Consider the following 25,622-nt stretch of genomic DNA (forward strand, 5'->3'; position numbering starts at 1 on the left):
GGACATGCGGAATATTTGTGTATAAGGAAGTGGCATCAGTGGTTACAAGGATGGTTTCCGGGGGTAACAGATTGGGTAGGGATTCCAGGCATTCGAGAAAGTGGTTGGTGTCTTTGATGAAGGATGGGAGACTGCATGTAATGGGTTGAAGGTGTTGATCTACATAGGCAGAGATGCGTTCTGTGGGGGCTTGGTAACCAGCTACAATGGGACGGCCGGGATGATTGGGTTTGTGAATTTTAGGAAGAAGGTAGAAGGTAGGGGTGCGGGGTGTTGGTGGGGTCAGGTGGTTGATGGAGTCAGGTGGAAGGTTTTGTACGGGGCCTAAGGTTCTGAGGATTCGTTGAAGCTCCGCCTGGACATCAGGAATGGGATTACCTTGGCAAACTTTGTAAGTAGTGTTGTCTGAAAGCTGACGTAGTCCCTCAGCCACATACTCCCGACGATCAAGTACCTCAGTCGTGGAACCCTTGTCCGCCGGAAGAATGGTGATGGATCGGTCAGCCTTCAGATCACAGATAGCCTGGGCTTCAGCAGTGGTGATGTTGGGAGTAGGATTAAGGTTTTTTAAGAAGGATTGAGAGGCAAGGCTGGAAGTCAGAAATTCCTGGAAGGTTTGGAGAGGGTGATTTTGAGGAAGAGGAGGTGGGTCCTGCTGTGACGGAGGACGGAACTGTTCCAGGCAGGGTTCAATTTGGATAGTGTCTTGGGGAGTTGGATCATTAGGAGTAGGATTAGGATCATTTTTCTTCGTGGCAAAGTGATATTTCCAGCAGAGAGTACAGGTGTAGGACAGTAAATCTTTGACGAGGGCTGTTTGGTTGAATCTGGGAGTGGGGCTGAAGGTGAGGCCTTTGGATAGGACAGGGGTTTCAGATTGGGAGAGAGGTTTGGAGGAAAGGTTAACTACTGAATTGGGGTGTTGTGGTTCCAGATTGTGTTGATTGAAATTTTGAGGTTTTGGAGGGAGTGGAGCTGGAAGTGGGAGATTGAGTAGATGGGAGAGACTGGGTTTGTGTGCAATGAGAGGAAGTTGAGGTTTGCTGGAAAGGTTGTGAAGGGTGAGTGAGTTGCCTTTCCGGAGGTGGGAAACCAGGAGATTGGATAGTTTTTTAAGGTGGAGGGTGGCATGCTGTTCCAATTTGCGGTTGGCCTGTAGGAGGATGCTCTGAACAGCCGGTGTGGATGTGGGAGAGGAAGGATTGAGGACTTTTATTAAGGATAGGAGTTGACGGGTGTGTTGATTGGCTGAGTGGGTGTGTAGCTGAAGGATTAGGTGGGTGAGGGCAATGGATGGTTCAGTTTGGAACTGGTATAGGGACTGATGGAAAGAAGGGTTGCAGCCAGAGATAGGAACTTTAAGTGTGAGGCCTTTGGGGGTGATGCCAAATGTCAGACAAGCCTGAGAAAATAAAATATGGGAGTGTAATCTGGCTAGGGCGAAGGCATGTTTGCGGAAAAGCCATGGGTACCAGGATGGCCCCCTCGTACGCCAACCTATTCATGGGTCGCTTAGAGGAAGCCTTCTTGGTTACCCAGGCCTGCCAACCCAAAGTTTTCATGATCTGGACTCACAGTGAAGAAGAACTCCAGAATTTCCTCTTTAACCTCAACTCCTTTGGTTCCATCAGATTCACCTGGTCCTACTCTAAATCCCATGCCACTTTCCTTGACGTTGACCTCCACCTGTCCAATGGCCAGCTTCACACGTCTGTCCACATCAAACCCACCAACAAGCAACAGTACCTCCATTATGACAGCTGCCACCCATTCCACATCAAGCGGTCCCTTCCCTACAGCCTAGGTCTTCATGGCAAACAAATCTGCTCCAGTCCGGAATCCGTGAACCATTACACCAACAACCTGAAAACAGCTTTCGCATCCCGTAACTACCCTCCCAACCTGGTACAGAAGCAAATAACCAGAGCCACTTCCTCATCTCCTCAAACCCAGAACCTCCCACAGAAGAACCCCAAAAGTGCCCCACTTGTGACAGGATACTTTCCGGGACTGTATCAGACTCTGAATGTGGCTCTCCAGCAGGGATACGACTTCCTCAAATCCTGCCCTGAAATGAGATCCATCCTTCATGAAATCCTCCCCACTCCACCAAGAGTGTCTTTCTGCCGGCCACCTAACCTTCGTAACCTCTTAGTTCATCCCTATGAAATCCCCAAACCACCTTCCCTACCCTATGGCTCCTACCCTTGTAACCGCCCCCGGTGTAAAACCTGTCCCATGCACCCTCCCACCACCACCTACTCCAGTCCTGTAATCCGGAAGGTGTACACGATCAAAGGCAGCGCCACGTGTGAAAGCACCCACATGATTTACCAACTGACCTGCCTACACTGTGAAGCCTTCTATGTGGGAATGACCCACAACAAACTGTCCATTCGCATGAATGGACACAGGCAGACAGTGTTTGTTGGTAATGAGGATCACCCTGTGGCTAAACATGCCTTGGTGCACGGCCAGCACATCTTGGCACAGTGTTACCCCGTCTGGGTTATCTGGATACTTCCCACTAACACCAACCTGTCAGAACTCCGGATATGGGAACTTGCCCTTCAGCATATCCTCTCTTCTCACTATCCGCCAGGCCTCAATCTCCGCTAATTTCTAATTTCAATTTGCCGCCGCTCATACCTCACCTGTCTTTCAACAACGTCTTTGCGTCTGTACTTCCGCCTCGACTGACATCTCTGCCCAAACTCATTGCCTTTACAAATGTCTGCTTGTGTCTGTGTATATGCGGATGGATATGTGTGTTTGTGCGCGCGAGTGTATACCTGTCCTTTTTTCCCCCCTAAGGTAAGTCTTTCCGCTCCCGGGATTGGAATGACTCCTTACCCTCTCCCTTAAAACCCACATCCTTTCGTCTTTCCCTCTCCTTCCCTCTTTCCTGATGAGGCAACAGTTTGTTGCGAAAGCTTGAATTTTGTGTGTATGTTTGTGTGTGTGTCGACCTGCCAGCACTTTCATTTGGTAAGTCTCATCATCTTTGTTTTTATATATGTATATAAAATAGAGGGAAACATTCCACGTGGGAAAAATATATCTAAAAACAAAGATGATGAGACTTACCAAACGAAAGCGCTAGCACGTCGATAGATACACAAACACACACAAACATACACACAAAATTCTAGCTTTCGCAACCAACGGTTGCTTCGTCAGGAAAGAGGGAAGGAGAGGGAAAGACGAAAGAATGTCTCATTTGTGCTGAGCTACTACCATAGGAGTTTTGCTCTCGCAAAATCTAAATCTAGCTCTATGCCAATTAACTGTACCAGAAAGATGAAAAGTGGGTTCATACAAAAAATATAATAGCTCAGAAAAAATGTGCACCTCCATTTCTTCTAGAATTCCTGTGCAAAATTCTTACCTTTTGGTGTGGTCATCAGATGCAATGCTTGCAACAATTCCAGTGTGTATGATTTCTGATGCAGTCAGTTTCCGAACTCACCATATCTCGAGTTGAAAGGTTTTAAGTTTATTGTTCACTCGTGTCACGGATTTCCTAGGGCGCCTTTTGTAAGTTGCACAGATACCTTTGACATCTTCACTCTATGTGCAAGGATGACACTCACTTTTCCATTTGCAGATGCACCAATTTTCTGTGATTTTCAGTGGCACTCGTACATTTGTTTACTGGCAGGCAGCTCTCTGTCAAATTGTTATCAAAATACACATTTCACACTAACAGTGGACTCCGATTTTGCTAATTGCAGCACAGAAAACAAATGCCTCCGTGGTGTCCCCATTTTCCTACGAATGAGCAACAGCAGCACTGCACCTTTAATTGAACTTCTATGTCAACTGCTCAAAAGTTTCCATTTTTCTCTGTCTGGAGTTGCATTTCTATCCTTTATAGTATGTAAAAGATTAATCCCAGAAATATGCCACTCCTCTTTGAATAACCCTGTATTTTGGCAAGTGTAGTCCTTTAAAATGACTGTCGTGTATGAGGCACAGACTGACAAGCCACAGTGGAAGAGATGCGCCGCACTAGCTCCGAATACGAGTAGGTGCGCGATCGAATGCCGGGCACTCGTGGACAGGCGATACCGAGAGGATAACCTAGGCACGTAAAGCGCCGACCCAACTGATTTTTGTAGTTCAGTTAGGCCCTGATCAGTTTGTGAGTTCACCACTATGCAACTTTACAAATCTTAATCTGAGAATGCAGCATTTGCAGTGAACTTTGTGTTTCAGTGTGAAGCTCGTATCTCTGCCTCAAATCTGTTCCTCACTACAGGATAATAACCAATACCAAGCGTCATTGCTTCTGCTGCTGCTGCTGCTGCTGCTGCTGCTGCTACTACTACTACTACTACTACTACTACTACTACTACCACTATTATTATACAGTTATATCACAACCCACAACCATCATCGTGTATCGGTATTTATCTACATAATTTAATTACATTTTTGTGAGTTCAATGTATCATTACAAGATATGAAATATGCACTTGTGCTGACATGAATGCATGAACAAAAGGTGTTTATGGTTTTCTTCTCTTCCCCCCCGCCCCCCCTCTCTCTCGCATAAGTGTGAGGTTTACTTTGTTCAGATACTGTTGCCCCATGTGTCAGCGTTATCAACCATCACTGCAAATACATGTGCTCACTGAACACTATCTACAGAAAATTCTATACTGTATTTTTTTTTTAATTTTGAGTGCATATTCCACAGGGAGTTATTTTTGTGTGTGCATAACAATGAAACAATGACAGTCCAGGCCACAGTGGTTCCTGATAATGGTTAATTGTGGACAACAGTTAATGTATCACAGGTAAAGGGACTCTGAAGTGTGTAACTGAACTGTAGTATACTGAATTTTTACATCCAAGTGCTGGGACCAGCTCTTGACATACAGTTAAACCCCTGCTTACACTTTTCAGTGGGATGACACACACACACACACACACACACACACACACACACACACACACACACAAAGTGTAAGTTGCAGGAAAGTGCAAAATACAGGAAAGCATTGGAAACAAACCAAGTAAAAAATGAATAAATTTATCTTACTGTCATTCTCTTTAAATTGTTCAAAATCAGAAATTATAACAATCTAAATTTTGCCTATTTTAAAAAAACTGAAATAATTGTTTTTGCTTCTTTCTAACAGCAATTTGTTGTATTCTTTTGTTAAACCACATTAAAAGAGCATTTTAATTCTACTGTCAAACTTATTACCGGTAATCATTATAAACCTATGGTAAATAAAACTTGTAACACAATATTGGTTGAAACATTAATGTTGGGAGTCTTTAATAAATGGAGAACAACAGACACAAAATCATACAGCTTGTTGTCGACAAGGAGATCACACGGTTCAGGAACATCCTGGGTGAGGAAGAGGATGGAAATTGCAACATTATGGAGCATCTCGAGGAGGAATATTTACGTCTGACACTAAGTCGTACCGACATAAGACTGCGTGCCTCGTACGGATTCATGTATTTTACACTGAAGTAACAACAATTCGTGGAAGCTCGTTATAGAGTGATGTCTTGTTTGTATAAATGACTGAAATTAAATCAAAGCTGTGGTAATACAAGACAATGAGCAGAAGGAAGGCTGCTACTACAGTCAATACTGTCAGGTCACGATCATCATTCGGGAAGTGCCTCAGCGTGCTTTCCCACCCTTCCAAACACTGCGTACCTATAAACAGGTGGCTGTGGCCAAACATGATGACAATGAAAATCTCACTTACTATGCTAACGCTGTCTGACACGATTATTAACTTTGTGTATAGTCTCCATTTTCTGCTTTGTTCCGAGGTTGACTTTGAGTAGGAATACAATGCACTTTTTGCAGATATCTGCACGAAAAACAAAGTCAAATGTTGTGATAATGTCAAAGAAAACTTAAAGGTGCGGGAAATGTCGTAACACGGAATCAGTGACGACAGGAAAGTACTGAATTCAGAGAATGTGACTCCTGATTGTAATGACAAAAATGAATATAAAAAGCAAGAAAATGTAAAATGTGAGAATGTAAACACAGTGGTGTACTGTATTTATTTTCGGGAGTTTAGCATGACATTCACACGGTCACACTTTCATATGCGAGCTGCAGTAGAAAGCCATTTTTGCCAAATGTTTCACACTAAAATTACATAGTACCAAAACATATGTTCCACTACAAGCTTGCACAGTAGCATGCACAGTCCCCTCACATATGAGTTGCCAAGTTTCTCATACTGTTGCTACTGCGCAGCAAAAAGTAGAAGAGAAGTAAAAGATGACAGAATATTGCTGATGTAAATGGGAAAGTAATGGGCCCAGAATTGTGCCCTGAGGGATAAACATTTCAAAAACTTCCTCTTCCACAGGCTGTGCATACGCAATCAATCGACAGTGGCATATGTTAAATTATAAGTCCTTATTCTGAAATGACACAGTCTACCCATTAATTTCACTATGAAGCCCCATCTACAGACTAATGTGAAAAAAACTGAGAAACCCAAAATGTGCGAGTGAGACAGGTCTGCCGGGTACTACCGAATCACACAGAACTGAACTGGGCACAACTGTTAAATACAGCGGCACTATTAGCTACGAGTGAAAGTAATTACGTAATAAACGTGACAGAAGATGTTTGAAGACATAGATATGTTTACTGAACTAGACCTAGCTTAAAAGCACTGTAACAATGATTAGATGTCTCCTTAACATTTTGTATCTCGTGTCCCTATGTATACGTAACGGTGAAATATGCCAAATGTCTTTTACACAGTGTGAAAAATACCAAACATACAAGAACAGTATTCGTCGAGCAAAAGTTGGCTCGAGTAAAAGTTAGACATTCGTACGAGGAGAGGTAATAGTACTCACCTCGTTCCACCCACCGACCACTTTATTCGTAAGCACTTTAGGGTGTTCTTCTTGGCATTCAGAAAGTACTTCAGATCATCCGTATCGACAGACATACGTCCGAAGTCAATCTCGATCAGTCGGGGGCACCCGTCACCCAAAGGTCTCAGCACACAAGGACGCAGGACGCAAGTCGTCCCCACGTATCTCTCTTGCAGACACAGCACACGGAGGTGCTGTAGACGCGACACCGCCTCTGAAAATTTCTCGGTCTTCAGCAGCTCGTCGGGTGCCGTCAGCACGTGTATCCCGGAGCACTGCTCGACCGAGTTCTTCACCGTCTGCAACCGCACACTTCCTGTAGTACAGTAACACTTCTGAGCTAAGGAGTGGGATACACTGAAACAAAAGAAGCACTATTCATGGTCGTTCAAACAGATGCTTTCTGCCTCTTCTGAAGCACCTGACCAATTTCCAGCAACAGAAGTTGCACAGCAGCTAAACAGATGGCCACAGAGGAAGTCAGTAACTGCGGTGAACGAGAGGAAAGCACCCGCACCGTCCACGCTCACCAAACTGACTTCCTATCAGCTAACAGGTGTCCTCCCTTCTGATGACTCCCGAGTCAGTTCGTATTGTCGATGTCACAGCTGCTCGCACCACCGTGTGTCTTTTTTGATCCCAGGAAACACTCTGAATGGCCTACATTTCAGAACAACTGAACTCTACTCTTCTTCCTTGTTGTTAATTGACTATGTGCCACCCCAGTAATCATATATACATTGAGACAAAGTAGTTACTGGGCAAAAGCTCAATGGATCAGAATGGAAATACATTAGTGGAGTTTCCTCAGTTCAGAAGGAGTTTTTCAGTAAAAAATGCTTACTACCCAAAAGGTTCATTTAGTTCCATTATGGTTTATTTAACGTTTTTTTTTTTTTTTTTTTTTGAGTTGTTTTAAGCTGTAATACGATACCAATGCAACACTTGACCAACATTATTTTATAAAACAAACTATCACATACAAAAACGGCATTAAATGTGTGATTACATATGAGTTAATGTGTTAATGTTCAGCATGTGAACAAGAAAAGGTTTAGTAAGGGTTTGAAATTATGTTTGAAGTGTGCTGAAAGTCAATGGCCATCCTATTCATCAAACACTGGAGGAGTATTATTCGGATAACTTTTTTCTGTTTTAAGCAAAATGCAGTCTTTCAAACGTCTCAGTGCTTACGATTAAATATCTCCCTGGATATCACAAGATATGGTTAATTCAGTTGATGAAAGGAGAAAATATAAAAATCCAGCAAATGAAGCAGTTGAAGGGAAGTACACACATCTAAAAAATGAGATTAACAAAAAATCCAAAATGGCTAAGCAGGAGTGGTTTGAAGACATAGGATACAGAAGTATATATAACCCAGTGAAAGATAGATACCACCTGAAGGAAAGTTGGAGAGACATTTTCAGAAAAGGAAAGCATCTGTACAAATAACAAGAGGCCAGATGGAAAACCAGTCCTAAGCAAGAAGGGAAAGGTGACTGGTGGAGGGAGTATGCAAAAGGTGTACACAAGGGAAATGAACTTGAAGGCAATATTATGGTAAAGCAAGAGGATACAGATGAAGACGAGATGGGAGATACGATACGATACTGCGAGAGTCGAAACGAGGCCCCTAGAATAGACAACATTCCCTCTGAACTAATGATATCCTGGTATGTAAGATATATGAGACAGGTAAAGTACCCTCAGACTTGAAGACGAATATCATAATTCCTATTCCAAAGAAATCAAATGCTGACAGGTCTGAATATTACCAAACTAACAGTTTCATAAGTTCTGGTTCCAAAATAATAGCACAAATTCTTTTCAGGTGAATCAAAAAACTGGTAGCACTCAACCTCGGGGAACATATTTTTGGATTTCAGAGAAATGTAGGGACACCCGAGGCAATACTGACCCTATGACTTACCTTAGAAGATAGATTAAGCAAAGGCAAGCTTACTCTTATAGATTTTGTAGGGTTGCAGACAGCTTTTGACAATGTTAAGCGGGATACATTCTTTAGTTCCGAAGGTAGCACATGTAACGTGTCAGGACCAAAAGGTTGTATACAACTTGTACAGACACCAGGTGGCAGTTACGAGTTGAGGGGCACGAAAAGGAAGGGAGTGAGACAGGGTTTTAGCCTATCCCCGATGTTATTCAGTCTCTACACTGAATGATCAGTAAACAAAACTACAGAAAAAATTGGAGTAGGAATTAAAGTTCAGAGAGAAGAAATAAAAACTTTGAGGCTTGCCGACTACATTGTAATTCTGTCAGGCAACAAAGAACTTGGAAGAGCAGTTGAACCGAGTGGATAGTGTCTTATAAAGAGAAGATAGGATACAAAGTAAAACAAAGGTAATGGAATGTAGTCAAATTAAATCAGGGGATGCCGAGGGAATTAGATTCAGAAACGAGACACTAAAAGTAATAGATGAGTTTTGCTGATGAGGGCTTAAGTAGAAAGGATATAAACTGTAGACTGGTAATAGCAGGAACAGAGTTTTTTAAGAAGAGAAATTTGTTGACATGAAACATGGATATAAGTGTCAGGAAGTTGAAATGTGGTGCTACAGAAGATCGCCAAAGATTAGACGGATAGATCATATAATTAATGAAAAGGTACTGAACAGAACTGGGGAAAAAAGAAATCTGTGGCATAACTTGACTAAAAGAGCTCAATGGTTGACAGGACACATTCTGAAAAATCAAGCAATTACCAGTTTATTACTGGAGGGAACTACTGGGGGTAAAATCATAATAAAATAAGAGAAAGCAGAGTTCACACAGAAAGATTTAGGTTTGTTATTCCTGCACGCTCTTCAAGAGTGGAACGGTAGAGTGGTAGCCTAAGTGTGGATCTATGAACTCTCTGCCAGGCACTTAATTGTGAATTGCAGAGTAATCGTGTAGATGTCAAAGGGACATACAGAGTGTACATAAAGTCCAGGAATACTTTCAATTATTTATTGTGCAAGAACTAAACATTGTACAGATGTCATACATATTGCATTTTGAAGAGAAACTATGAAAGTTTTTTGTACAAAAATTCGATGTGCAAACCACGAGTGGTTATCAAATTCTTGCCGTACCCGTCCCAGCACGGCATAGTCGACTGTGGCAGTCGCTTCCCGTATTCTCTCCCAGAGCTCTGCTACATCACGTGATAAAGGAGGTACATACACCAGGTCTTTAATGGTCCCCACACAAAAAAGTCACACGGAGTGAGATCTGGCGATCAGGGAGGCCATTTCGTGAAACAGCTGTCCCCTTCTGTAGCATGGCCGATCCATCGATGCGATAGCTCCGTGTTCGGGTACCCACGAACTTCACGACGAAAATGGGGTGGAGCCCCATCCTGCTGAAAGATGAACGGAAAGTCCGATTGCATTCGAGGCATCAGCCATCGCTGCAACATGTCCGGGTAGGAATGTCCAGTGACAGTGCTCTCGACCAGAAGAATCACCCGTACAGTTTTCGACATGACGAGGCACAAAAAAACACTGACCTTTGGGGAATCACGCTCAAATTCAATGCATTTGTGTGGATGCTTTGTAGCCCAGATTCGACAGTTACGCCTGTTCACTTTCCCATCAGTGTGAAAAGTAGCTTCACCGCTAAAAATTTAGCGATCAACAATGCCATCCGCATTCTCATTCAGTTGTTGCAACTGTGAACAAAACTCAAAATGCTCATCTTTGTTGTCGCCATTGAGCTTCTGCACTAACTCCAATTTGAACGGTTTCACAGACAGCTTCTGTCGCAGGACTTTCCGCACTGTCATCGGAGCCATTTCGAGTTCACGGGATGCGTGACCTACCAATTTCTTTGGACTGCTTACGAATGTCCCTCGTATGTGCTCCACATTCACTTCACCCACACTGGGACATCCGCTCGTCTTGCCGGGCACGAGAAATCCGTCTTAACGAATTTGCTGTGCCAGCGGTAAATAGCCTTCCTTGTCGGTGGCTTCTTACTGTACTCGGTTCTAAACATCTGTCGAACAGCTGTAGCACACTCGTTTTTGTCGAACTCCGACAGAAAGAAAGCTCGCTCTGCACCTGAACTCACCACATTTGCGACTAGTGCCAACTATCGGCAAATTACCCAACTATGCTGTGGCGGTATATGTGAAAAAAACTTTCAGGTTTTCTCTTCAAAATTACATATGTATGATACCTGTACAATGTTTAGTTCTTGTGCAATAAATTATTTGAAGTGTTTTTGGGCTTTATGTACACCCTGTATATTGCAGTTATTTCGAAATGACGGAGCCTGCACAGGACAGAATAACTGTAGTGTGAAGAGCTGCATCAAACCAATCTTCAGACTGAAGACATCAACAACCATATCTCCTAATCTATCTGTGCTATGTGTGGATATTGTCTGCAAAACATGTTGAAAATAGAGTTAGTAGTGAAGAAGTAATAGAGTAATGCCTGATGTGGATGTTTCACTGCATGAACAGTGAAAATGTGATAAGTGATGAAATTTTTTCCTTTCATTATTTTGTGTGCGTGTGTGTGTGTGTGTGTGTGTGTGTGTGTGTAAGTATACAGTCTGGGTAATTTGTGTGCTGTGTGTTATGCAGCCTCAAGATGTGCACAATTTTGAACTGTAATACTTGTTTTATTACATTAAATCGTTGACTTAGGATTATACCTCTCAATGGGTATATTATGACAGCATTTTCTTTTAAGGTCAGACAGTAATTATATGAAGTACCGAAAATCAATTGTTTGTTGCCCCTGTAGGCTATTACGCAGCCAATCTGCAATGGGGACCATTATCGTGTCAGCCATTTAGTGATACGGATTTCAGCAGTTTCAATTAAAGCAAGCAAAAAACAATGCCACAGATATCTCTAATAAGCCAATCAGAAACTGTTTCATCCACAAAACAACACTGCAACCTATTTATACAGAAGCAATGCCAAGCTGGTTATTTCGGCTCCTAATACCCAATGTGAGTATTTGCAAGCACAGGAAAAGTGATGGAAAGGTGAAGAGAAAGCTAACAGTCTGAGCAAACAAGACTTGGTGGCTGCCAGTTCACTGACCCCTTCTGAAGTACACCCACAACTCCCACACTCATCCATCCCACGCACCCGCACGCAACTCACTCGCACGCGACCGCCGTCTCGAGCTGCTTGGGCCAGGGTGCAAGCTACTGCTGTGCAAGATGGGAGAAAATCTGGGTGGTGGGAGTAAGCTGGGGGCAGGAATGGGAAGGGATGGCAGGATAGAAGTGGGGGATGGTAGAGTCCTGCTTGTGGGAGCATAAGGGACAGGCTGGGTGTAGTAACCAAAACCAACTGCAGGAACGCCTTCGGCTGCAGATCGGAGCCGCCAGGTGGGGAAGCCGCCGGCGGTGGAGCACGCAACACCGGGTAAACACGAGGACGAGTCGGACGACAGACCAACGACAACCGACAACAACCGACCACGACCGACTATGACCGACACAACGAGGAAGAGATAAACAATGGGGGCTTGTAGAAACCACAACACCAAACACCGACAGTAAATCCACTCAGAACCAGAGCCAGGCAAATGTCAACAACGAGCAATGACCAGAACGCAGTACTGCCAAGAGAGAAACGAAATCCAGAGAGAGTACCAGACTGGCCGGACTAGGGCAGAGCGGGTACCTGTATACGAAACCGGAGAGAGCGGCTATTGGCCGCTGTCTGCGGTGGTACCCTTCCTGCGCGAGAGCCGCTGCGCGGAATAGCCGCCGCGGACATGGAGCCCTCTACGGGCTGACCACGTCCATTTGTTCTGGTGCGTGTTCGACTTCCACAGCGGGAGGTACTAGAGTGGGGAGAGGGGAGGGCAACTAGGTGCAGTCGGCAGATTAGAGAAGGGGCACGGGGTGGGAAAGGAGAGTGGAAAAGCCTGGGAGGGTTATTGGTACTCGGGATGTATTGCAGGGAGAGTTACCACCTGCAAAATTCAGAGAAACTGGTACTGTTAGGAAGGACACATGTTAGGAAAGATCCAGATGGCACAAGCAGTGAAGCAGTAATTAAAATGGAGAATGTCCTGAAGAGCAGCCTACTCAGCAACTGTGGGGTCCAGCCGTTTCTCGGCCACAGTTTGCCGCTAGTGGTTCGTGCACACAGACAGCCTGACAGTTGTCGTGCCTACTTAGAAAGCAGCACAGTGGTTGCGACTTAGCTCATAAATCACACGATCGGTTTCACAGGTAGCCCTGCCTTCGATGGGATTAGGTAATGCTTGTGACCGGAATTTCATTTATTATCATCCTTTGCATCATTTACATGATATAGGAAATGTCATAATACTGTCCAGGATATGCACAGCACAATATTACAAATTTCTATCAAACACATAAAATTAACATTGTATAACATGTTGAAAATTAAAACATGCTCCTTTAACATGTACCGTATGTGATGAATTTATATATATTTAGTACATTTTCGAAAACATATTGCACATAATTTAGAGTTAAAAGAGTATAAAGGAGACATAGAATTGACAATGAGAACAACATGATATTGACAATACAACTATCAGTTAGTGACTTAAGGATTCAAAATATTCCTCTATGCTATAAAAACATTTATTTAGCAGATACTTTTTTAATTCCGACTTAAATTTTCCTTCATCTTCTGTTCCCCTGATGCAGTGTGGCAGAGCATTATAGAGCACCCCCTGTTAACTTCCCAGAATTTCTTAAGCTCGAACCTTGCCTCACCGTAATTTAATCCACAGTGGCTCACATGTTTTTGAGTTTTTGTTTTCCTTGTTCTTTCTACATGCAGATTCTTACAGATATGTGTATTGTAGTCATGAAGATCTGAATTTACACGTAAACTACTCGAGTGTGTTCTTGTATGCAGTATGCTTTTTAATATGTGCAAAGATGGTACTGTAAGTATGTTTAGCGGCATGAACAAGGGATTGCAGTGTGTTTGTGGAGAGCTGTGTGTAATAATTCTAATGGCCCTTTTCTGTAATTTAAAAACCTCTCTCAAGCGACATTTAGTTGCACCCACAATGTTATTCCATAGGATATAATAGAATCGAAATACGCCATATACACTAATCTTGTACACTCTGCACTGCAAACTCTGGAAATTATTCTCAGTGCAAAACATGCTGAACTGAATTTGTTTGGATATGTATGTGACACAGGCTTTCCAGCTCAAGTGTTGATCAATGTACATACCCAAAAATTTTGTACAGCAGACTTTCTGTCTGTCTTATTACATAAAACCACTGTTGCACCCTCTTCACAACTTTTTCAGCTGTACTGAATAAGGATTTGCTGTCATCACTTATAATTATGCTTGTATCATCTGCAAATAACATAATTTTTGATGATCTGTTCGGCCTTTCAATGTCATTTATATAGATTAGGAATAATAGGGGCCACTATCTTATGCGTATCCTCATTTTTGAATAATGGTTTAACCTTAGAAATTTTCAGCCTTTTGGGGAACTCACCTTCACTGAATGATAAATTGACAATATCTACCAGTGGTTCCAAGATTTGTGAGCCGACTTTTTCTATTATTGTCACTGACACTTCATCCAGCCCTGCAGACATTTTAGATTTCATACTGTTAATTACTTTCAATATTTCATATGTATTAGTGGGACTTCTTATCATGCTACTGACTACTTTTGGTGCTGTTGTTTGGTAAGGCTCTTGCTTAATTTGTCAGGTACACTTAGAAAGTAGTTGTTAATGTAATTGGGCAAGACTTCCTTCTTTATTTCAATGTTATCACTAGATTTAAGTACAATATCCTGGTCTTTAGAGCTTTTTCCTATTTCTCTTTTAACAATTTCCCATGTGGTCCTTGATTTATTGTCTGACTTCCTTATTAGTCTATCATTACTTAATACTTTTGCTGGATTAATTATCCTTCTATATGACTTTTTGTAGTTACTAACATATTTTTTTAAAAGTAATGTCGGTATTGGTTTTCATTTCAGTGTTTAGTCTTTTCATAGTCTTGGAAGAGTTTTTAATGCCAGACGTGAACCAAGAATTTGTGTGTGTATGGCTAGATGAGTTGATTTTAACTAATCTTTTTGAAAAGCACATCTCAAAATCTGTCATGAAAAGAGAGAGAGCATCTGTATCAGTTTGTGACAATACTTCTGCCCTAGATTGGTTAGTCAGTGTGATACCAAACTGGTTGCAGTTTTCGGGAGAGAAAATTCTCTTATACATGTGATGTACTGTTTTTGTATGTATTGGAACTGTGAGCACTTTAATAATAAGTGCATTATGATCAGATATTCCAAGGTCGATATTCAAAACTTCTGTATCTGGGCTTTCTATATTTGAAATTATATTATCTATGAAACTTTTTTGAAGTGTTTGTTACCCTTGTAGGACTGTTTATGTTAGAATATAGGTTGAAACAATGTGAAATATTGAGGAATTTAATTTTAAATGAACTACCTACCAACATATTGACATTAAAGTCCCCACATACAATTACTGATGTCTTCTCATCATGTAAGAAGCTCAGCAGTTCTTGAGTCTACTTAAAAAAATTCTGGGTCATCACATGGTGATCTATACACTGACATGACTGTTATTTTCCTATTTTTTACACTCATTTGCACTGCTGTTGCCTCAAAATGTTTTTCTATGCTCAGGAGTTCAGCTTCGGGTCTGTTTTTCACTTTAATATCTGATTTTACATAAATGCAGACACCCCCATCCTTGGCTTCCTTCCTATAAAAATGATCAGGCTTCCTTCCTATAAAAATGATCAACCAAGGTATATGGGGAAATATTAATGTATTCTAATTCATAATTTTTGCACCAGTGCTCTTGATTACAAATGCAATCAACACAATATTCACTGGCCTCAATCTCGAGATCTAGAATTTTATTTTTGAGACACTGTATATTAAGGCTAAGTAATTTTAAGATGTTGCAACTTGGTTGAGAGGACCTCTTCCTTGTATTGTCCAGTGTCAACGGTTTCTTCATATTGAGGCTGGGTACCAAAAATCCTTTAGGGACAGAGGTTTCGTGCATCTCGTCTTTCTTTCTTCTGTATGTGTCGCAACTTTGATGCGACTCACTGGCCGTAAGCACATTTCTTGCTAGTGATGCTGCTGTATAGTCTGTAGCTGTTTCTGATACTGTTGGAGCTGTTGTGGCGGCTTTATTTGCCTCAGCTACTTTTGTGGCAAGTGAAGATTCTAGTGCTGGATCTGTTGCCGGTGAATTAGTTTCATTTTTATGTTAGAGAATTTCAGTTGCTGTGATGGGTGGTGGTAGTGGTATGGTACGGATATTCTTGTCTTCAACTGCTAACACTGCATTAAGTATTTCTCGACTAATGAATGCTTTTCCAAGTTTATTTCTGTGTAGCTGGTAAAATGACTTCTTTCTGAAGACGGTACATTCACATGTGTGGCATTCGGGAAGCTTCGGCATATTTTTTCAAATTTTCTATTAGTAACAGCGATTTCTTTGTTGACACAAGATTTTTACATCAGATTGTGTCTTTGTGGTATACTTGCAGTATAGAAGTTCACATTTGTAATTTTCTGTAGAGTGCTTCTTAGTGCTCTTGTGGGAAGTTTACCCTCATTCCTATAAACGTCATTAGCACCCCCAATTATTAAACAGTTTCTTCTGGGCTCCAAAAAATGCTCACAGTGTCTTAGAATTTCACTCAAGGGAGCCCCTGGTTTTGTCATTCCACTAACTTTAAACACAGTTTGCGTGTTACACATGATACCAGCTAAGCCCTCTCCATGACTGTCTGAGAGCATGTAAATATCTTCTTTGTTCTTCTTACTTGTGTTCGTCACGTTCTCACAATACGTATGTTCACTGAAAATTATAGTACCGGTACTTCCTCGCTCGTTATTACAAGACTTTGTACTCGATTGGTTTTTAAACTCTGCATTTGGTGAAAGTACTTTGTTTCTTTCGCTATTTTCACATCTTTTAGACTCGTCACAGGTTTTTTGCCACTGGGAGACTGAAGTTTTTCTCGTTACGGTTAACACGAGGGAACTTTTTAGGCCATATGAAGTTATCATTTGGCCCATTTACAAAAGTGTCACTACACTCTGAATTGACTCCTATCACTTTTTCAAGCTTTGTACGTACAGTTTGGCTGACAAGATCATATTTTAATGAAGCAGTCACACAGCCTTCTCGATATTCTTTTCGCAAAAACAATAAATCACGATAACTACAGTGCACATTCCCACAGTCGCAAGTCGCATTTCTTTCTTCTAAAGTATTTAAACATTGTCGACGGATCCATTTTTGGGACCGTGGGCATAATTTAACACCATTTCTCACCTTCTTACTACATTTTACACACACAGGATTTAAAAACTCTAATTTTCCGCGGATCTGTCGAGTAGTACATCTATACGCGGCGCCACCATCTCAGTACGTAGATGGTGATGGAAGAACATATGGAACAGGTCTCACATCTTGTTTTTTTTTTACACAGATACGAGCTAGAGGCGTAGGGTAGGGAGCAGAGGCCGTCTAGGGATGGACGAGGATATCGCGTACGTTCGGTGGACAGCGGAATACCAGCTTGGGAGGGATAGTGGGCAAGATGTTCCTCAGCTCGGGGCACGGCGAGAGGTAGCCGAAACCCCGGCAGAGAATGCGATTCAGTTGCTCCGGTCGTGGGCAGCACCGAGTCACGAGAAGAACGGTCCTCTGCGGTCAGACAGCGGGACTCCGGAAGGTGGCGGCTGACCGGAGAAATAAGGCACGGGATATCTGTTTCTGCACGAGGTCGGTCCGTGAAGGTGTCAGCGGGAGGCACTGCTCGTCACTACAGATGCGACGGCCGGGAGTGGCTGGGCTGTTCAAAGGGGACAGGGGTTTCTCTGTACGGAACGGGTGTCAGCTGTGCCTAAGTGGAGGTACTGCTCGTGGCCGGTAAGTTCCGTGTGGTTAGAGGTGCCGAAGTAGCAGCGCTCGAGGTGGAGGACAATATCGAGGAAGGTGGCTTGTCGGGTTGAGGAGTAACAGATGAAAGTCGGTCAGGGTGACAGGAAGGAGGTTGTAGATCTGGAATTTTTCAGGTGTAGCATTCAGTATTGGCTACGCTGTGGGCATCGGGAATGTTAGTGTAATGGGAGGGGGCACCAATAGTGACGAGCAGGCACCGTGCAGTAAAGGAACTGTGGAGAGTCTGAGGAGAAAATGGTCGGTGTCTTTAAGATAGGAGTGTAGGTTGTAAGTAATAGGCTGAGGGTGTTGGTCTACAACAGCAGAGATTCTCTCAGTGGGGGCACAGTAACGGTGGGTGGTTCAGTTCGTGGAGCATATAGAAAGTAGGAGTGCAGTGAGTGGGGGAGTGGTGGGGGGGTGGGGTCGGAGGAGGAGGAGGAGGAGGAGGGAGGAGGAGGAGGAGGAGGAGGAGGAGGGAGGAGGAGGAGCAGGAGGAGGGAGGGAGGGAGGGAGGGAGGGAGGGGGGGGGGAGGGAGAGGGAGAGAGAGAGAGAGAGAGAGAGAGAGAGAGAGAGAGAGAGAGAGAGACTGAGACTCTGGGGAGAGGTTGTGCAAGATTTTAGGAGAGTCTGGAGACCCTGCTAGATTTCTAGAACAGGGTCAATGTGGCACGGTTTGTGGATGGACAAATCAGACAGCTGGTGGAGCCCTTCTGCCATGTAATCCTTGCAGTTCAAAGCCACAGTGGTGGAGCCTTTGTCAGCAGGTAGGCTTGCAAGGTCAGGATCAGTTTTTACATGGTGGATTGAGTTCTTTCTCCAGATGGAAAGTTAGTTTACACGTCGAGGAATTTGGGGAATGACGGTGAAGCGAGGTCCGAGCTTAAGAAATTCTGGGAAGTTAACAGGGGGTGAGTTGCGGGCAATGGGAGGGAACTGAGTCGGCCAGGTCCGACATTAGTCTTTGGTCGAGTCTGGTGGGTAGGGTCGGTAGCAAACAATTTTTTCCACTGCAGAGACCAGGAGAAGGAGAGAAGTTCCTTAAAAAATCCAGCAGGACTGAACTTTGGAACCAGGCAAGAGGTAAGTCCTTCAGAAAGGACTTTCTGGGGCTAAGTCTTTCGGAGGAAAGATCACGACTGTGTTTCGGGTCTATTTAGGTTCTGAATTCCGGACGGTGGTGGAAGGGAGTTTTTGAGGGTGGGGTAAAAGTACAACATTAGCAAGGCAGGGTTTATCAGCTATGAGGCGATGTGTGGGAGGTTCGGAGGCTTTTGTAGAGGTGGTACAGAGTTGCCGAGCGTGCTGTCCGACACGACATTCTTCATTTTAATGACTGCTTCACAGCCTGTGCCACTTGGTTCCTTCCTACCACCACCAGCTTTTTCTGAACTGCACAGCTGGGAACTCTCGCAATATATCCTATGTTCTCGTAACTCTCCTCGCCACAACCTCTGTCGATAATTGTCTTTAACCCACCTATCCTATTCTCTGTCCCCACTCCAGCACTACACAGCCTTCGATTCCACCAATGCACCCACAGTCCTTTTACTTCTCTCCTTTCCCGCACCCCCCTCTCCCCAACTCCCCGCTCTCTGTCTAACACCCCGGCTGCACCTAGCTGCCCTACCATCTCCCCTCCTCATTCCTGTATGTTCCCACAAGCAGCACTTTAGTGTCCCCCACCTCTACGTGCTATCCCTCCCATCCAGTCTCATCCTCACCCCCTCTACCCAGATTGTTTCTCCCATTACACGCAGTTGCTCACAATCTGGCCTCGGCAGCCTGAGACAGTGGGCATGTATGTGAGTTCTATTTGCGTGCGTGCATGTGCGGTGTGTGTGTGTGTGTGTGTGTGTGTGTGTGTGTGTGTGTGTAATCCAGAAGGAGGCCTTTCAGCTGTAAGTTTACTTGTTCAGCACTTTTTGTTTTATCTGAGACTCAGCATCTCCGTTATACGGTGAATAGCAATCTATCAATAGCAATCTTGTCATTACTCAATCCCGGATTTCCCATCTTTTAATAAAAAGAATGTAACACTTACCGAATAGCCGAGCTTCTGGGCGGCGTGCAGGCGGAGATCTGCGAGTCTCCGGCATTTGTCGCAGAGCACATCGATGACGTGGGGGCTGACGGCGCACCACATGTGTACTTTACGCAGGTTTCGGGCACTGCGGAAGATACGCATCGCCTCCCGCTCGGTCCTGCCGCTCTTACAGTTCTCCGAGTTGCAGTGCCTCGAGACCCTGTGGAATAGCAATATGTCGACAGTTCACTCCTGAATAGTATCTCCGACTGGCAGGACAGAGAATTTGTCAACACACTGTGGCAGTCTATTTTAGCACCCACAATCGAAGTGCTGTCCCGTGCGAAACCAGAAGTGAACAGATAGGAAAACGAAACAATAACAAACACAAGCACAAAAATAGGGGGGGTGGGGGGGCATATCAGCACAAATGTTAACTTTCAAAACCAGTGGTTCTGATGTTGATGGGAAGGAAGGATCATTAATAGTAGTAATTTCACCTTTATAAGGCATCCATGGAGAAGAAATAAAAACTTTGAGGTTCCTGATGACATTGTAATTCTGTCAGAGACAGCAAAGGACTTGGGAGAGCAGTTGAACAGAATGGACAGTGTCTTGAAAGGATAGTATAAGATGAACATCAACAAAAGCAAAATGAGGATAATGGAATGTAGTCGAAATAAGTTGGGTGATGCTGAGAGAATTAGATCAGGAAATAAGACACTTAAAGTAGTGAAGGAGTTTTACTATTTGGGGAGCAAAATAACTGATAATGGTCGAAGTAGAGAGGATATAAAATGTAGACTGGCAATGGCAACGAAAGCGTTTCTGAAGAAGAAAAAATTTGTTAACATCGAGTGTAGATTTAAGTGTCAGGAAGTCGTTTCTGAAAGTATTTGTATGGATTGTAGCCATGTATAGAAGTGAAACATGGACAACAAATAGTTTGGACAAGAAGAGAATAGAAGCTTTCGAAATGTGGTGCTACAGAAGAATGCTGAAGATTAGATGGGTAGATGACATAACTAATGAGGAGGTATTGAATAGAATTGGGGAGAAGAGGAGCTTATGGCACAACTTGACTAGAAGAAGGGATCGGTTGGTAGGACATGTTCTGAGACATCGAGGGATCACCAATTTAGTATTGGAGGGCAGTGTGGAGGGTAAAAATCGTAGAGGGAGACCAAGAGATGAATACACTAAGCAGATTCAGAAGGATGTAGGCTGCAGTAGGTACTGGGAGATGAAGCAGCTTGCACAGGATAGAGTAGCATGGAGAGCTGCATGAAACCAGTCTCAGGACTGAAGACCACAACAACAACAACAAGGCATTTATGAGGTCTGTATCTTGGCTGAGGGTCTCCCTGGGTATTTGTCAGGATTATTGTGGGCATCGGGTCCATGAAGTACAGAAATATGCGAACTACAAGTTATTAGCCATCACCACTTTATTTCTATGAAAACATTTATAATAACGTGCTTGCTACACCGACCTGTCAAAACATGTGACCTCCTATCATGAACAAATATAGATTTGTCAATACTTCATTGTGAGTTGAGAAAGACACGATTCTGCATCAGAACCACGCGCATCGGCAACTGTTGTGCCTGTGGAGGCAGCCAGTGACGCGACACAACTCCTGTGCATGTGTGTGTGTGTGTGTGGGGGGGGGGCTGCAATGTGAGAATAAAAGTGCTGAAAACCAAAGCGTAGGTTGAAACGACTGAAGGTTGTTAGACAAGGAGACATTATAATCTCCATCATTCTTTCCGAGCCATTTTGGACACGGCTTATTGAACTGAGTAGGTTTGACTTAACAAGTCTACGTAAGTTTTGTGAAGAAAATACACATTAATGCAATTGATATCTCACAAGTTATCTGGTACAGATTAAAAATGTGGTGTAACAGTTCTTAATAGCAATGCTAAAACAGATGGATCAGAAGTCCAACAAGCACATAAAGGCACAACTGTCAAGAATAAAAGGTAAAGGAACGCTAAACCACATTAAATGTTGATAGCACTTGAGATACTTAGACTTCCAAAATTAGACTGTATAATGATAAGCATTTTAATGAATAGGAACAATTACTGCTGGAACACTACTACTACTAGTAGTAGTAGTAGTAGTAGTAGTAGTAGTCAAACAAAAGAAGCAAGGGAGATTAGCATTTAACCTACTGTCGACAATGAGGCCACTAGAGATTGAGCTGAAATTCAAATACAGTTTTTATTTTCCTTTGTGCATAGCACAAATTTTTGGAGACTGTCTACTAAAGTTTTTTCTTTCATTTTTGTACTTATTTTACAAGAACCTTCTACAAAGTCAATTATAAGTAACAGGCACAAACAACAACATCAGCTACAAATTTTATACTTTTGTTTTTAAACAAAATTCTAACTATCTTATTTGTTTTTATTGACAATCACCTGTGATTATGCGCGTCATGGGTATATCAGATGCAGAATCTGCCAGTTGTCCACTGTGAACTAATTCCAGTGGTGATACAGTTGTCATGACAAGACAAAGATCATGTGTAGCAATAATTGTTTCTGTATATGTGTACTAAGAGTAGACTAATTTCACTGTCAATTTAGCCATATGTATCTGCTTTTTCTTATGTTGAAAAATTTCATATATGAGACAGGTCAAGTAAACTATAATAAAACACGATCTCTCTTTCGCATTATTGTTCTTAGAGTTAACGTGTATCACTGTTTCTTATTAACAATACATAAATGAATTTTTCTTTAAAAAGTAAGTAGAGATGAGCCTTTCAACATAATTAATTATTCTGAGACTGTTTAATGAAAACGTGTTGGACTGTTATTGCAGTTTTATGTAATTTGGTATTTAAGTACTGTTGCTGCCGAGAAAGTTTCAGCAAGACCAAAATGTGCTTTTAATTTATTGTCATTTGTTATTTTTTCTTTTTTCAGTTTGTGTGGTTTTGTTGCTCTGAATGAATTTTCAACCTCAAGCACAGTGTGCACCAATTTGAAATCTAATGGCAGATTAAAAGTGTGTGGCTGACCAAGACTCGAACCTGCCAGGAAGTTGCTTATCAGTGTACACTCCACAGTAGAATCAAAATTCATTGCAGAAACTACGTTTTAGGCAACAGCTGCGCCATTTCTGGGTACGATCATTTCTTTAGGGAGTGTCGAGACTGCGAGGAATGTGACAGAACTTGTGTAAAGTTTCGAAGGTAGGAGATGAGGAACTGGTAGAAGTAAAGTTGTGAGCACAGGTCGTGAGTCGTGCTCGGATTGTTCAGTAGGCAGAACACTTGCCTGTGAAAGGTAATGTACCACTCCGGCACACAGCTGTAACTTAACAGGGAGTCGCAGTAGTATTATAATTACATTCTGTACACTACAACTGCAAACTACAGACTGATTCGAGTTGATTTGTATATAATTTTGAGAGTGAACAATATACTTAGTAAGTTTAATGCTTTGAGTTACAATAGTAAATATGAGAATTGAGGAGGTTATCTGTATAAAAAACTGAATTCTCAACTACATTACAAGCATTTTAGTCACGATGCATACAAGTGGCTAAGAGGTCTGTCAAGATCACAGTACAGGACTGTCGTCATTACCGGGCGATTGTAACACAAACTGTTAATGTTCTTTACTTTTGTTGTTGCAGTAAAAGTAGTACTATTTGGGTGCAACTGACACTTTGCAAAGTGCTCATACACTTTTTTGATTTCACCGAATGCTGTTTTTCAGGTACTACTGCTGCCGAGTGGGTGCTGTTCGACATGCAACTGATTGGAAACAGATTTGCGCAGAAAAACGGAGTTACACTAATTCTGCTACACGGAAAGAGCAACTCGCACGAATATTCGAACTTAGGCTCGTGAATTGACAATTAATGCTACACGGTGTCACTGTCCACTGCGCAAAGTGGTACCGAAATTTATAGATTCTAAGACTAAGTATTTCTTCTCGGATGTTAGGTTTTATACCTAATATCCTAGCAACTGTCACCTTTTTTGCAATCTCCTTTGCTCGGATTCGCACAGTTGAAAATGTGAAGAGGTTACAATTACAGAAGCAGGACAACGCAAAGAAATGTGTCGGTTGGTCGGTAAGGATCAAGGGACTCATGGCGATGTATCAGACTGGGGTTGCCACAAGTTTCCCTGAGTGAAATTCCCTGATTTCCAGACAAGTTTTAGCATTTTCCCTGACAAATTTTGAGATTTCAAGGGTGAAAATTAAGACGTAAGTTGACAATCTGTCTTTGTAGCTACGGTACAAGAAACAATAGTGTAAACTAGGAAATATCTTTAAAAAAACCTTGCAAGCAGATGGCATTTCCTGATGTGGGCAAAAATCTTTAGTACTAACTTCAACATCTTTTGTAATGAACTGTTTTTAGATGGAGAAAGCAAGCCACACGGTATGCGTGTTTCATTAAAACCACTGATATTAATTTATTTCAAATAAATGAAACATTTTTGGTGACAAAAATACGCATTTCTTTGGAGTTAAAAGAGATTTAAAATACCTTCACCAATTTCATAAATAACCTCAGAAAAAAGTAGGCCTCTTGAAAGAAATGTGTAAGATGGGGATGAACTGTGTAAACCAGCTCTGTCGGTGGCTGCCAATAAAAGGTTGGTTCTACTATGTTTGATATCGTGTTACATCTATTATTTTATTTATTTATTTATTTATTTATTGTTCTGTGGGACCAAATTAAGGAGAAGTCTCCATGGTCATGGAACGAGTCAATACATAAAATTATAACATGATATTAGAAACAGATAAAATGAAATATAAAAAAAAAACATATTCAGGTGACAAGTCGTAAGTTTAAATGAAGAAAATCAACAATGTAACACTGGAATTTGCTTAATTTTTTAGCTCTTCCAGGAGCTCATCGACAGAATAGAAGGAGTGAGCCATGAGGAAACTCTTCAGTTTAGACTTAAAAGAGTCTGGGCTACTGCTAAGATTTTTGATTTCTTGTGGTAGCTTATTGAAAATGGATGCAGCAGAATACTGCACTCCTTTCTGCACAAGAGTCAAGGAAAAGTGCATTCTACATGCAGATTTGATTTCTGCCTAGTATTAACTGAGTGAAAGCTGCTAACTCTTGGGAATAGGCTAATATTGCTAACAACAAACGACATTAAAGAAAATATATACTGTGAGGGCAATATCAGAATTCCCAGATTTCTGAATAGGGGTCGACAAGAGGTTCTCGAACTTACACCACACATAGCTCGAACAGCCCGTTTTTGAGCCAAAAATACCCTTTTTGAATCAGAAGAATTACCCCAAAAAATAATACCATACGTCATAAGCATATGAAAATATGCTAAGTAGACTACTTTTCGTGCTGAACTGTCACTTATTCCAGATACTGTTCTAATGGTAAATAAAGCAGCATTTAGCTTCTGAACAAGATCCTGGACATGGGATTTCCACAACAGCTTACTATCTATCCGAACGCCTAGGAATTTGAACTGTTCCATCTCGCTTATAATATACCCATTCTGTCTGATCAAAATATCGGTTCTTGTTGAATTGTGAGTTAGAAACTGTAAAAACTGAGTCTTACTGTGATTCAGCATCAAATTATTTTCCACAAGCCACGAACTTATTTCATGAACTACATTATTTGTTACTGTTTCAATATTACACACAAGATCCTTCACTATCAAGCTGGTGTCATCAGCAAACAGAAATATTTTTGAATCACCTGTAATACTAGAAGGCATATCATTTATATAAATAAGAAACAGCAGTGGC

The 25,622-nt window shown here is 42.2% G+C and overlaps 1 protein-coding gene across 3 annotated transcripts in view; it reads right to left on the reverse strand.

Annotated features, from left to right (window-relative positions):
• The window catches only part of LOC126416697 (uncharacterized), a 130,384-nt gene that overhangs the window by 32,699 nt on the left and 72,063 nt on the right, over positions 1 to 25,622 (reverse strand). For all 3 annotated transcript variants that reach the window (XM_050084504.1, XM_050084503.1, XM_050084505.1), the window contains exons 3-4: positions 19,869 to 20,070; positions 6,862 to 7,181 (exon numbers count right to left, since the gene is read on the reverse strand). In XM_050084504.1, coding sequence (XP_049940461.1) covers positions 6,862 to 7,181; positions 19,869 to 20,070 — 522 coding nt within the window. The remainder of the gene's footprint in view (positions 1 to 6,861; positions 7,182 to 19,868; positions 20,071 to 25,622) is intronic.

Source organism: Schistocerca serialis, chromosome 8 (genome assembly GCF_023864345.2).
Source record: "Schistocerca serialis cubense isolate TAMUIC-IGC-003099 chromosome 8, iqSchSeri2.2, whole genome shotgun sequence".
NCBI classification, from domain to species: Eukaryota; Metazoa; Arthropoda; class Insecta; order Orthoptera; family Acrididae; genus Schistocerca; species Schistocerca serialis.